The sequence below is a fragment of the Macrobrachium nipponense genome, chromosome 1, assembly GCF_015104395.2.
Source record: "Macrobrachium nipponense isolate FS-2020 chromosome 1, ASM1510439v2, whole genome shotgun sequence".
Classification (NCBI taxonomy): domain Eukaryota; kingdom Metazoa; phylum Arthropoda; class Malacostraca; order Decapoda; family Palaemonidae; genus Macrobrachium; species Macrobrachium nipponense.
This window is the reverse complement of record NC_087200.1, coordinates 136,557,292-136,572,103: the sequence shown is the minus strand read 5'-3', so window position 1 is coordinate 136,572,103 and position 14,812 is coordinate 136,557,292. Positions and strand designations below refer to the sequence as shown.

The 14,812-nt window shown below is 35.3% G+C and overlaps 1 protein-coding gene and 1 long non-coding RNA gene across 3 annotated transcripts in view; one reads left to right on the top strand and one right to left on the bottom strand.

Moving 5' to 3' along the window:
* The window catches only part of LOC135219665 (uncharacterized), a 116,622-nt gene extending 106,639 nt beyond the window's left edge, over nt 1–9,983 (bottom strand). Inside the window, exon 1 of the long non-coding RNA XR_010315483.1 lies at nt 9,894–9,983. This is a non-coding gene — a long non-coding RNA (uncharacterized LOC135219665). The remainder of the gene's footprint in view (nt 1–9,893) is intronic.
* The window catches only part of LOC135219664 (uncharacterized), a 56,575-nt gene extending 42,528 nt beyond the window's left edge, over nt 1–14,047 (top strand). Inside the window, exons 1-3 of one of the 2 annotated variants that reach the window (XM_064256610.1) lie at nt 7,587–8,334; nt 11,768–11,922; nt 12,205–14,047. In XM_064256610.1, coding sequence (XP_064112680.1) covers nt 8,305–8,334; nt 11,768–11,922; nt 12,205–13,003 — 984 coding nt within the window. In that variant the 5' untranslated portion in view covers nt 7,587–8,304 and the 3' untranslated portion in view covers nt 13,004–14,047. Of the gene's footprint in view, nt 1–7,586; nt 8,335–11,767; nt 11,923–12,204 lie in introns of those variants that run through there. The other variant, XM_064256611.1, reaches the window with a different exon arrangement.
* The last annotated feature ends 765 nt before the right edge of the window (nt 14,048–14,812 follow it).

Here is a 14,812-nt window from a genome sequence, read left to right as displayed (position 1 = left end):
TCTTACGACGCTCCTGATTGGCTGTTGATAAACCAATCACAGGACTGGAAACTCTCAGTCTCTCTCTCGAGTTTACATAGGCAGGATGTATGTTCCACCTCTCCTGAGAGATAAGTCTTTCAAAAATATCCCTCAGGAGATTTGGAACATACATCCTGCCAATGCGAACTCTCGAGAGAGACTGAGAGTTTCCAGCCCTGTGACTGGCTTATCAACAGCCGATCAGGAGCGTCGTAAGACACTGGCCTAGACATCAAATGCACGGCTGATGGGATCCAACTATAGTAACCATTATGTTTTTTCTCGTCTCTTCACCCTGAAGGGAAAAAGTCTTGATGTTGAGAAATGTTCCCAGGTACATCATACATAATTACATGAATATATGCGTGTATATATATATATATATATATATATATATATATCTATAGTATATTATATATATATCTATATATAGAGTTACAGTATACATACATATATATATATATATATATATATAATATATATATATATAGATATATATATACTATATATATATATATATATAATATATATATATATATATCTATATAATAGATGTACATATACATACATATATATATATATATATATCTATATATATATATATATATATATATATAGATAATAGATATATATATAGTATATATATATATATATATATATATATATATATATATATATACAAACACACTAGCTGACAACCCGGTTCTGCCCCGGAAAACTATTGATGACGACCGATAAACTCTCTCTCCCAAACCCCGTCCACTCTCTCCCTCTTACTCTCCCTTTCCTGTCAAGATAGTCGCTTCAGTCACATTGCCCTACATTTTTGACATTTTATATTTCACCACTTTGCAACCTCCACTTCTTTGGGGCTGAACCTGGACTTGAAGGGCATCGGAAGTGTCTCTATTCATCCCAGCGACCTCAAAAACTATGGATTAGACACTAATATCTGTCGTTTCCAGTTACTTTTACGTTTCATCCCTTTCCCATCCCTTTCCTGCAACCACCCACTTTGGTGCAAGTATTCTTTCCCAGATTGTAAGTCATATGTATACCAAGTTTGGTTAAAATTGCTCAGTGCATTTTAAAGTGTGTGTCCACATACACACGTACTACAAACATACATACATCCATATATATATATATTATATATATATATATATGATATATTATATATATATATATATATATAATATATATAAACATCATTTAGGGAAGACGAACGCTTTGGTGCATTATGGTGCATTATTCTGTGGTAAGGTTTGATCTGGTTTTTCGGATTTCCTCTGTTGATTAGGAAATGTCGACAGACGAATTCTGTCTCCCTCTCGCATCCTTCATGTTTGGAACCTAAAGCCACAGCTATTATCTCTAATGCTTTTAATAAGAAATAGCAGTATTGTATACAAAAATTATGGCATCTAATCCAGATATTAGGGTGAGAGAGAGAGAGAGAGAGAGAGAGAGAGAGAGAGAGAGAGAGACTCATTACGTTAGGCCTAAGCCTAAAAAATAATAAAATATTTTCACATAACGGACAAAATACAAAATTGTTTTATATCCTGTTAATTGGATTTACTTTAGACTCTGCATTCCAATTTTTTATTCATCATTGACTAATCGGAAGGACGAAAAAATGATTTAGATATTCATGAAAGGTTATACATGTATATATAAATATATAGATATTTATATATATATATAGGTATATATAAAGTATTGTTAAAAAGGATTGCGGCATCAGCTCCATTAAGGATTTCTCAGTGTTGCTAAAACTGGCAAGCAACGTGCCAAAGGGGATCGTCAAATCCGTTATAGTCAAATTGAATTATTTATTGATGCTACTACAAGTTGTCCTCTCTCTCTCGACGCATACATATAAAGTAATTATTACATATTATACACACACACACACACACACACACATATATATATATATATATATATATATATATATATATGTGTGTGTGTGTGTGTGTGTGTGTGTGTGTGTGTATTGACGAGAAATTTCAATTTATTTCACTGCATCATCAAGTCTTGAATTTACAAACTCACGTAAAAGGAATTCCTTTAATAATCACTACAAAGACGGATATAACCTATCCAAACTGAGTTACAAAGAAACCAGAACATCTACAAAAGGAAAGAGGACAAGTAAACATTGAAGTGCAGACCAAAAAATAGAGTCACGCAGAGCTGCGTAGAGGCTGTCTGGTTTTTTAATTTTTATTTTTATTACGATTATAATGAACGTTAGTCCCGTTTGAATTCATGCACAATGTTTTTGATTACTTTCCTTTCGATATTTTTAGTGTAATTCATGGCTAACGTAAAATAACTTCAGTATTAGTAATATCGCTAAATTCTAAATCTTCCTATTCTCTGCACCAAACCGCATCGAAGAATCACGAGGAGACTGCAGCACCGTCTGGACTTCAGGCTTCGTAGTGACGAGCGCATCAAAACCGTGCGAAGAATTCGAGAAATTAGGAGGGCATTGTGGTTATTACAATTACATACGTATCTGGTAAGAATTTTTACCGGATTCTAGATAAGAGCAACTGTCGATACAAATGCTTTAAGGCAGAATCTTCACTGATAAAACAACAAGACAATAGGATCAACCTTTCCAATGGAGCCTGGGACTCTGACCATATAGTCAACATCTTCCTTAACTCAACGATGAAACGGAAGAAGACAATTGACAGAATCAACGTCGGCTTAGTAGTGACCCCAGGCATCACCTGAGGGCATATTTCCCACTATATATTTCGCCAATGAAACGTCTTCTGTCATTCATTACTTGATGAGGGTGGAAGTCAGTTCACAAAAATATACTCCTTAGCTTTAAACCAGAGTGATTTAGTATTATATATATATATATAATATATATATATATATATATAGATATATATATATATATATATATATATATATATATATATATATACACTGAGACCCTAACCCCATCGAAAGAAAAAGAACTATGCTGAAGGAAAGGGGAGAGAGAAGACAGGCACCACAACTCCTCCTTGAGTCTTCTCTGGATCATGAGCTCAAAATAAGCCAGTACAGATATCGCGAGGCCGAGGCTTCTCTGTTCTTTCATTGCTAATGTGAGAGGCTACGTCATGTATTCGCTAGTCAAAGAGCGCAACCGTCATTATATACATCCACACACACATATTTATGTACGAAACAGAATCAATATTCAACAGACTGGGCTCTCGATCAACAATACTTTCGCGGATGAGAAACATTCGCCGTGAAATATTAGATTCCCCCCTTTGCGGATACAACTCTTTGTTTCTCTCCTCTCTCTCTCTCTCTTATGGAGCGGAAAAGATTCGTAGCTGACAAAGGAAATCTCTCCAGGCTATTTAAACAGTACGAAACTCATCGCTTTCTCGAACGGAGATGACGTAATATGGCCTGTATGTCATCCTATTCAGTCGGTACGGGAATGATACGTCTTCGAGGTATTGGCCTCTATGTTACGCTGGACCATCTGAACTTCCAGCATCTCAGTTCTGTGTTCACTGAGGCATTCACGGGCATCACCGGTATCGGTAATTTGCTGAAGTTTTAGTGAAAGGAAAACATGGACAAATTCTAAAACTAGCAAGAAGTTCTTTATAACATTTTAATAAACGAACAAGACAGGCGAACGAGTAACCGTCTATGTCTGAGTCAGACCGGAAGTAAACGAGTAAGGAAGGAAAGCGGAAGCTGGAAGAGATCCGTGGAGGAAAACGAACAAGAAAGTGGATGGAAGGAAAACGAAAGCTGTAGGAGATGCCAGAAGAGGAAACACGCACACCAGAAAGGGGAAGGAACTCGGGAAGGAAAACTGAAGTTAGAGGAGATCCGGAAGAGAAAAAGAAGCAAGAGTGGCAGAAAGGAAAACGGAAGCTGGAGGAGATACGGTAGACGATAAACAAGGTTTACTGACTTCCACGAGAATCTGAAATATGTCGAAAGGTCGAAAAGTTTCGAGATGTAGGAACATTTTCGACTGTTCAAGGAAAGCGGCCCTCAGCTGGAAGTACAAATGACCTCTGGTAATCCTTAACACTTTTACTATTCTTGGTAACAAACTGGAAAATGGTGCACAGAAAATCTCGGTAAATATATCGGCAATTTGACGTCTACTCTACTTGTTTTATTATTACCCAAACGGAACACGTCCATGATTTTTTTTCTTTTGTTTTGTAGTGGGTGGGTGGGAGTGGGGCTGGTCAAGGTCTATAGATACAAATTTAATCTACAGACTTTTTGGACTGGTGGTCTGTGAAATAACTGAGTAGCAAGCAACATAAGAGACTTTGAAAACAGGAAATATCAGATCATTTCATGGGAACACGGTGAAGTGAAATATTTAGGTTTGTTAAAAAATGAAGATATGAAATTACACTGTAATATTGACACGAAAGATGGCGTCACAAAGAAAAAAAGAGGACGGTATCTAACAGGTTGCTGAAAAAAAAAGAAAGATAAGAGGTTGATAAGCAGAAACCAAGTTTACAGAAACGTCGTTGTGCGTGTCACGTAGTTGACAACCTACGTCCGACGTACATAATTTGTTATTTTTAAACAATTGTGTGATTTAGAGATAAGGTTTCTAATTTGAAGATTAAGTGGTGACCAGTGTTTCGTAAGGTTGGTAAAAATGGACTAGCCAGCAAGTGCCAGTGTGAGAGTATAGGAGTGAATGGTAATCAGCGTCAGAGAGAGGAGAGTGCAGTGCGGGGGCGGCTCAAGTGGCTTCTAATCTTCACTACAGCTACTACTTCTATTACTGAGAGAGAGAGAGAGAGAGAGAGAGAGAAACTACAGCTACTAATTCTATTACTGTGTGTGTATGTGTAGAGAGAGAGAGAGAGAGAGAGAGAGAGAGATTACAGCTACTACTTCTATTACTGTGGGTTACAAGGAGTTACAAGGATTAGGTTGTCTCCAAGACTTGTTAGTCCATCCGAGGAGGCATCGTGCGCTCACTTATCTCTAGGAGGGTTTTACTGTGCATTCAGTGTCCCAAGCGCCTCAGTGGCGTGGTTGGTATGGTGTTAGCGTCCCACCTCGGTGGTCGCGGGTTCGATTCTCGGCCATTCCATTGAGGTGTTAGAGATGTGTATTTCTGGTGATGGAAATTCACTCTCGACGTGGTTCGGAAGTCACGCAAAGCCGTTGGTCCCGTTGCTGAATAACCACTGGTTCCATGCAACGTAAAAGCACCATACAAACAAACAAACATTCAGTGTCCTAATGATTCTGTCTAACTTTCTTTTAAAGTCCTCTACACTGTTGCTGTTTACAACTTCTTCTGGCAGTTTATTCCATGTGTCACATATCGTGTATGTAAAGAAGTTCCCACAATGGGATGTGTTGTAGCCTATCTCTTCAGTTCTAGTTTCCATCCATTATTTTTTGTCTGGTTTTCGTTAAACGTAAATAGGTTACTGGATACTTTTGTTATGCCTTTCGGTATTTTAAATGTTTCTATTAGAAGACTTGGAACAGGGCGCCAACACATTTGCTTTAAAGGATGCAAATGGAAATATCATCAACAAAAGAGATGGAGTGATGAAAACTGCTGAGGATTTCTATACAATGCTGCACAATAGAGATTTAAGAAATACCTTTGTCGATAGAAATAATGAAACACCTGAGCCGGTACCAAAAGTAACAGCAGAAGTAAAGTAAGGATTAAAAGACACGAAAAGAAACAAAGCAGCAGGAGAAGATGCCTAACAATTGATTTAATAATAAATGGAGGAGATTTCATAATAGTAAAACTCGCTGAACTTTACACAAAATGTTTGCAAGAATGCTCTATACCTCTAGATTAGAAAAATTTTATCATTATATTAATTCACAAAAAGGGAGACACAAAAGACCTGAAAAATGACCGCCCAATAAGTTTACTCCCAGTAATATATAAAATATTTACAAAGATCATATTCGCCCTAATAGAAAGACAACTAGACTTTAATCAAACAAGAGAGCAGGCAGTTTTTAGAAGCGGGTATTCAACAACTGACCATATCCATGTAATTAACCGGCTAAAGGAAAAATCAACAGAGTATGACAAACCACTATGTATGGCATTTATAGACTATGAGAAAGCTTTTGGATCTGTCAGAACTTCAGCATTAATGAAAGCCCTTCAAAAGCAAGGAATAGATGAATCTTATGTTAGAACACTTGAAGATATCTATACGAGTAGTACAGCAATCATAAAACTACATAAAGATAGTGAGAAATTTCCGATTGAGAAAGGAGTTAGACAGGGAGACCCTATCTCTCCTAAATTATTCACAGCGTGCCTAAAATTTAGATTAGGAAAATGTAGGAATTAGCATTAATGGGGAATACCTTAACAACTTAAGATTTGCAGATGACATAGTTCTATTCCGTGAATCACGGGAGGAATTGCAAAAGATGATGGAAGATTTGAATAGTGAAACTAGAAATGTAGGATTGAAAATGAATATGAGTAAAACTAAGATAATGTTCAATGAAAACGCAGAGAGACAACAAATAAGGGTTATGGACGAACCTCTGGAGATTGTTAATGTATATACGTACTTAGGACACAGGAAGTGTTTCCCCAGGACGTGAGACCGAAATTAAAAGAAGGATAAGCATGGGATGGAGAGCTTTTGGTAAACAAAATGAGATTATGAAAAGTTAAATGCCACTTTCTCTAAAAGTAAAAGTATTTAATCAGATGGTCCTACCAGTCTTAGCTTATGCATCAGAAACTTGGAGCCTAAATAAAGCTGTAGAACATAAGCTAGTTACAACTCAAACAGCTATGGAAAGAATAATGATGGGAATAACACTAAGAGACAGAAAAAGAGCAACATGGATACGAGAGCAAACTAAAGTAGAGGATATTCTAACAACAAGTAAGATAGAGAAATGGGCATGGGAAGGACATATAACGAGAATGTCAGATAATAGATGGACAAAAAGAATAACAGAATGGGTCCTTAAAGATTGCAAACGAAGCAGGGGAAGGAAGCGAAGACGATGGATTGACGATCTAAGAAAATTTGCGGCTATAGACTGGCATAGAAATACCATTAACAAAAGGGAGTCGAAGAACATGTCTGAGGCCTTTGTCCTGCAGTGGAACAGCAATATATATATCAATATATATATATATATATATATATATATATATATATATATATATATATATATATATATATATATATATATATATATAATATATATATATATATATATATATATATATATATACATATACAAACACACACACACACACACACACACACACACACACACTCACACTATATATATATATATATATATATATATATATATATATATATATTATTCATACTTTATACTGTACATCTTTAGTAATTTGTTGCTGAATAATGAAAATGATTTTCCCTGAAACAAGTTAAGGTATGCACTTGACTGCTCAAGTACCTGATTAATAAGCTTTGGTTTTTATATGATTTATTATCTCGCGGACCTGACAATGTATTCAGATAAACACGTATCTTACCCGATTCCCGTTTGTTTCTCGTATTATACAAGGTCATCGGCTCCTTCCACCAGAATGAAATCTTGAAAGAGTACGGAATGACAGAAAGCACAGTGAAATGAAAACAAAAAAGTGCATAAAACGGAAAAATGAAATTAAAAACAGACAGAAAAGTTAATAAAAACGAAAAGGTGAAATAAGAACGAAAAAGTGAATAACAACCAAAAAGTGAAATTAAAAACGGAAAGTGAATAAATACGAAAAAGTTTAATAGGAACGAAAAAGTGAATGAAAACGAACAAGTGAAATTAAAAACGGAAAGTGAATAAATACGAAAAAGTTAAATAGGAACGAAAAAGTGAATGAAAACGAAAAAGTGAAATTAAAAAGGAAAGTGAATAAATACGAAAAAGTTAAACAGGAACGAAAAAGTGAATGAAAACGAAGAAGTGAAATTAAAAACGAAAAAGTGAATAAAAACGAAGTTGAATAAAAACGAAAATGTGCATAAAATGGAAGAGTGATTAAAAAGGAAAAGTGAAAAAAAAAAACGGAAAAGTTAATCAAATTTAAAAAGTGAATACTAGAGGCAAAAGTGAATAAAAACGAAAAGTGAATAACAATGAAAAAACTAAGAACGAAAAAAAATGAAATAAGAAAAAGTTCATAAGCAAAAGTTAATAAAAACGAAAAAGTGAGGCAAAAACGAAAATGTGAATAAAGACAAGATAGTGCATAAAACGAAAAAGGGAAATAAGATGTCTTCGCTCATTTTATTCAATAACATAGTACGTCTAGTGGTACTGAGATACACTTACCTTGTTAGTCTAATCTTATCTCTCTCTCTCTCTCTATGTATGTATGTAAGTATATATATATATATATATATATATATATATATATATATATATATATATATATATAGTATATATATATATATATATATATATATATATATATATATATATGTATGTATGTATTATATATATATATATATATATATATATATATATATATATATATATATATATATTATATATGCACACATTATATATATTATATATATACACACATTATATATGTATATATATATATATATATATATATATATATATATATATATATATATATATATATATATATATATAGTATAATATACTTTAATATATTACAGTAGAAGAGCAGAATGACTATCTGCATATCACTAGATTTATATGTAATCATGTTATATCTATGAATATTAATAGATATACACATTTTTTATATATGTATGTATATATGCGTCTGTGTGCGTTCGTGTATATCTGTACTCCTAATGGCCAGAGTGACCTTTTAACGACCAGCTTGCACTCCATATGTAGAAGCTGTAAGCCTGGAATATGTGTATATGTATGTATGTATAATATATATAATATATATATATATATATATATATATATATATATATAGATAGATAGATAGATATATTATTCTGTATCCACCTCGATCACTCCCATGAAATATAATTAACACTGAAAAAATTGGCCTTGAATGAAGGACGAAGGATCAGAACAAAGAGAAAAAAAAAACTACTCAGGCATAAGGCCGATATTACTGAGGAAGGAGGAATTTACATAAATGCTGGACTCTAGTTTTAAATGCACTGTATTTACATGAATTTACAGAGGTCCAGGAGACTAAAAAAAGGGCTCGCTTTGCCGGTCCAACGGAACACGTGGCTGGAACAATCCAGTCACGGTGTTCAGATTTTGCAAACGGACTGAAAAGGCAATCTTGCTCCAAGGATTTCCAACTCCTACCACAATCAGGCACAGAGTTTGTCTGGATCCTGAGGCTTGCAGTCTTCTCCTTGATGTCTCCATGCACTATGGACTTTAAAAATATACTTGGGACTTCCCAGAGAGCATGGGGAAGCAGGCAAAGTTTATCACTGACACAACTGTTGTGTGCATTAATACGTGTACCTGACAAAGAGGACACTCAGTCCTGGAAAGCTTGTAACTTTTCTTAAATAAATAACTTCACTAGATACCGTCCAGTTTAAATTACATATATATGTACACACATACGAGTTTCTTCTACTGTTATCTGGCAGTGTACTACGAAGACAAAGAGGCCCATGAAAACACTATGTACACGTTGCAACCATATATTTCTGATAACAAAACTAATGCATCCATACTTCACCAAGGACCAGGGATAAAGAGGTTTTGGTATCCGAAATATAGATGGTTGCAATGTGTATACATTCCTCAAAAGAATAAAGACATAACTACTTACCGGTACATCAGAAATGAAAAAATAAATGACAGAGGCCATGGAAACATACACACACAAACATACGTACACGTAATCCGTTAGGTCCGATCTACGTTATTCCTCAAGGTTCAGGTTGAGATGGTGTCACTACACCTTCCAAGTTACTATTGAATCTCTTCACGTCAGCCTTTGACTGTAGTAAATCATATTACCACGGATAAAAGTAATTAATTTCTTATCAGATAAGAGTAGTGATTACATAGCTTGTATTCAAGGCTCGTAGTGGATTGTCTAGAAAATTTCCCTTTGATATTTCTATATACTTTGTTTATACATCTGTACTAAGAATCTGTATGAGTCTGTATCTCCTGTGTTTCTGTGCTTCAATTTCCAAAGAGGTTTCAGATACACTGAGAATGAAAGCTGTTTACATGAAATTGGTCTTATGTTAGCATAGGTCTTTTCCTGAAGACGCTCTCTCTGTGAGGGTTACGAGGATTACAGTCCTGTTGTGGACCTCTGTATTTTACCCGACCAAACGAGACCATGTGGCTCGCAACTTCATCTCAAAACGAAAGGGTGGAAACCGAAAGGGTATGAGAGAGAGAGAGAGAGAGAGAGAGAGAGAGAGAGAGAGCGATTCATTGTTCCTACGTTGTACCTGACACGCCGTTCTGGTCCTTAGGAGGCTTTTGTATTTCCAACCGTCAGCCTTTCCCTGTTTTTATATTGATTTTCTGGCAGCTTTTATACGCCCACATCCTGTGGCAATATTGTCCTGGATGCCATTTGCGCAAATTGAGAAGGACATAAATATTCTATCTGTGCCAAGAAGCCACTTCAAGTGGACAAAGAAAATAAGACATATGTGATTATTTGATTGAAATATTATACTTTTGTTTACTGTGAAAGAAAATGACTAGCAAATATACAGTATATATATATACACACACATATATAAAGATATATAAATATCTATATATATATATATATATATATATATATATATATATATATATATATATAGTATATATATATATATTTATCTATATATATATAGATAAATATATCTAGTTTGCAGGCTTACTCCCTGAGATAGGGCATGAATCATAGTGTTTGGTAGACTCTTGATCGACAAGGTGGGACGGATGGAGGATGGATTGTTTTAGATTAGGATAAGGGTGATTAGATCAAGTGATTGTTGCGAAATAGTTCCGAGGAAAGTTTAAGAGAAAAGTGAAGAAGATGCATGTGGCTTTTAGGGGCCTAGAAGAAAGTTTTGATGCGTTCATAAAAATGTGTTGAGATGTTGCACAACATTTGTTAAGAGAAATGAGAACTTCTTATCATGAAAGGGACATTGTTATAGAAGGATAAACACGACAGACTGACTCAGTGTAGAAATGAAGCTAAGATGAAAGATATTGTAACCATACCTGTTTGATTATTTCTGTGAATGGAGCAAGAATAGGACATAAAAGCGAGAAGTTATTGTTGCCGTTGAGAAGAAATGTTAACATAGTATATGAAACATAAGAATGACTGGCATTGTGGGAAATGTGGTGGTATTTAGAAGACTTGTAAAAAGGCTACCATAAGTGAAAGGATAGATCAGCGTGTTGTGAAATGGTTTGCTTATGTGGAGAGAATGAATGATGTCAGGTTAACGAGTTTTAAGAACAGTAACTAGTTTTTCAGCATCATTAATAATATTGCAATCATCTTCAAGTGATTTGAGAGACTTCGATTTGACGTTAGCTACAGGACAAGTAAAATATTCAGTTAGTACATATGGAAAGTGAAACACGGGGCAAGAGTAGTACGTTACAAGACTGGTTAATCTATGAAATCTAGCAAGATTCCACAGGGTTGAATTTCAGTGTGAGCAATAAAAAAATTAGTTTATATTTCGCTTATACATCCATTTTATCACTGTAATACTTTTTGCCTCCTGTTACACAGATGGTGCGGACTGGCAGCTTCCTGGTGCTTTTATGGAGTCTCTGCACGTGGCAAGTTTGGGCATCACCACCTGAATGTGACGTTGAAGGGCTGAGATGTGAGATCATCTGCTCCTTTCCTGACCTGACACTCCATTGTACCCGATGTCTTAACAGGTGAGAGATATTTTGTAAGACTTTTTTTCTGTAAGTATTAATTTATCATCAAATAACTTCCATTTACTTTGCTGCAGAAACATACCCTCTTAATTACATGTGATTGAGAAATCACATAGGATGTTTGGTAACCCTGAACTGAGATTTCATTTGATTTTTGGCAGTGACATATGTACATCGCCTTTTCTTTTTTCATTGTTAAACCTCAGGAAATTAGCAGCTGTCCTATTTGTTTACTGTTTAGCTTATGCAATCCTTTTATATTTCTTACTATTGCCACAGGCGGCCAATGAGGTTCGGAAAAAGGTCGAAGAGAAGTTCCAAGAGAAAAGAAGAGTTCCCAGAATATCCAGCAGCTTGGGAATTACCTTTTGCTAATCTGGAAGAATCTCCTCTTCGCCAGCTCTATGACTCGGATGACACCTCATCCATGGCAGAGCGGATACCGGGAGGATGGCGTCCAGAATCGAAGATGGGTTTGGAAACTACCGAGGTAAAAGGACTAATTCCAGATCACATTCCTAAGGGGAAATACCCTAGGAAATATACCTTCCTGTCGGATCACCAAAGGAACAAGAGGAAACAGCATAGGGATTTTCCTGGAAGGTTTCCTTTTCCATACCCTCAAACCTCCTTTCACGGACAGTTGCCGGACACTATCTCAACTGTCTGGTCTTCTTTGAATGAAAAACTGGTGCAACACAAGCAAGGTTTCACAAAAGCAAAATCTAGCAGTGATGACAATGAAAATCGTTTCACCAGGAAAGGGTACGCAAATACGCTAAGTCCAGTTATGAGAGGTTTCAGTTCACTGACGCCACGGGCCCTAGAGGCCTTGGACCAGAAATTTGAAGGATCTCCCTTCAGTCTGAATAGAAAAGAGAAGCGGATCACTGACACCCCCAAAGGATACTTTCCAATAGCCAAACGATCCAAAAGATCTGTCCAGGAAGTTATGGAAGACCTCATGTTTCTTCTCGGCCTGGAGGAACTGCCCGTCGACCCCAGGTTATACGGATGTCAGGAGGTCATCCTGCCAGTGTCCAGTGACTCCTACATAGTTCTTAATGCAAAGAAGTGAAGTGTGGATCGGGGCATTAACAGTAATATATTTTTAAAAAATATAAATAAAAAATGATTTATAGTAGGGAAGCTCTGATTCTTTCATATGTATAGGCATTTTGAAATAACATATTCTTGAATGGGAACATCCTGAGTCCAAGACAACTGAATTTTATTTTAATTTCAGAAAACCTAATTTATTATTATTACTATCATTATAAAACTTAAAACATTAAATCACCTGCTAAGCCTTTCACGTACAGTATGCAAAGGTACACAGCTATTCCTCGAAGACATAAAGCTTTAAGTGCGGTATTTATATTCGGCAAAAGCAAGAAAAAGTAGAGGATTTTAATCTATACATCCCTTAAAGCCTTGTCAAAGATAAGCAGTGAGATCAAAAGAGAGTTACAGAATATCTAAAAACTAACGGAGTTTCATAAGCAGAGATACAAATACAAAAGAAATGAGAAACTCGTCAAGTAGTTTGATCTGTGTTTAAAAGCGATCATCACCTGACTCGGGCCCCCAACCCCATTCGTTTCGCGTCTCATTGTGGCCGACTGCCTAACTTTGCAGAATTCCTAAACTAGTTTCAATGACGAGCGTCGCTTTATTACAAGCTAGGAACGTTACTCGACTTTCAACCTTCTCTCTTTCTTTTTTTTTTTTTAAATGCAACATTCCCTTTCTTCTACCGCGCTTTCCGATTTATATAACCTGCATAAGAGGCAGGTCCCGGTCACCCAATTCGTGATGTTTACCGACAGGATATTTTCAATCAAAGACTGAGCGTTATTAGGTATATTTTGTTCGCGTCGGTATCTTTATGGTAAAAAAAAAAGTATGAGACAAAAAGACCCCTCTTGACCTGGGGAATCCTAGAATGACCGTTACTGGCGACAAAAGACTGCCATACTTCAAAAAGAAGCAAACATTCATGAGAAACCAAGCAGGACGTGATGCTTATGATAATGTAGAGAAAACAAATTACAGTACGATACCGTGCGCGCTCGCGTGCGTGTGTGTGTGTGTGTGTGTGAGAGAGAGAGAGAGAGAGCGAGAGAGAAGAGAGAGAGAGATAGAGAGAAAGATAAGCAAGTCTTTACCAAATTAATGACAAGTATATATATATAATTATATATATATATATATATATATATATATATAATTATGAGAAGAGAGAGAGAAGACGAAGGAGAGAGAGGAAGAGGGGGGGGGGGGGGGGGTGGTGACTTTACCAAAACGTATTTTCTCGGGAATTAACTGTCAATAATGGCAATATACACTATAAATATATATATATAATATATATATATATATATATATATATATGATATTTATATATATATATACTATATAATATATAAGATATATTGAGAGAGAGAGAGAGAGAGAGAGAGAGAGGTAAGCAAGTCTTTACCAAAACGTCTTTGTCTAGGGAATTAACTGTCAATTAATGGCATATATACATATATATATATATATATATATATATATATATATATATATATATATATATATATATATAATATATATATATATAGAGAGAGGGAGAGAGAGAGATAGATTTGAGAGAGAGAGAGGAGAGAGAGAGAGGATGAGCAAGTCTTTAGAACGACTTTTTCGAGAGACTGACAAGAATGACATAGGTAGCATAATATACCACGTATTTTATATATAATAACTATAATTAATGGCATATATATATATATATATATATATATATATATATATAGACAGAGAGAAGAGAGAGAGAGAGGAGAGAGAGAGAGAGAGAGAGAGAGAGAGAATTTAAGCAAGTCTATACCAAATTAAATGACACGTA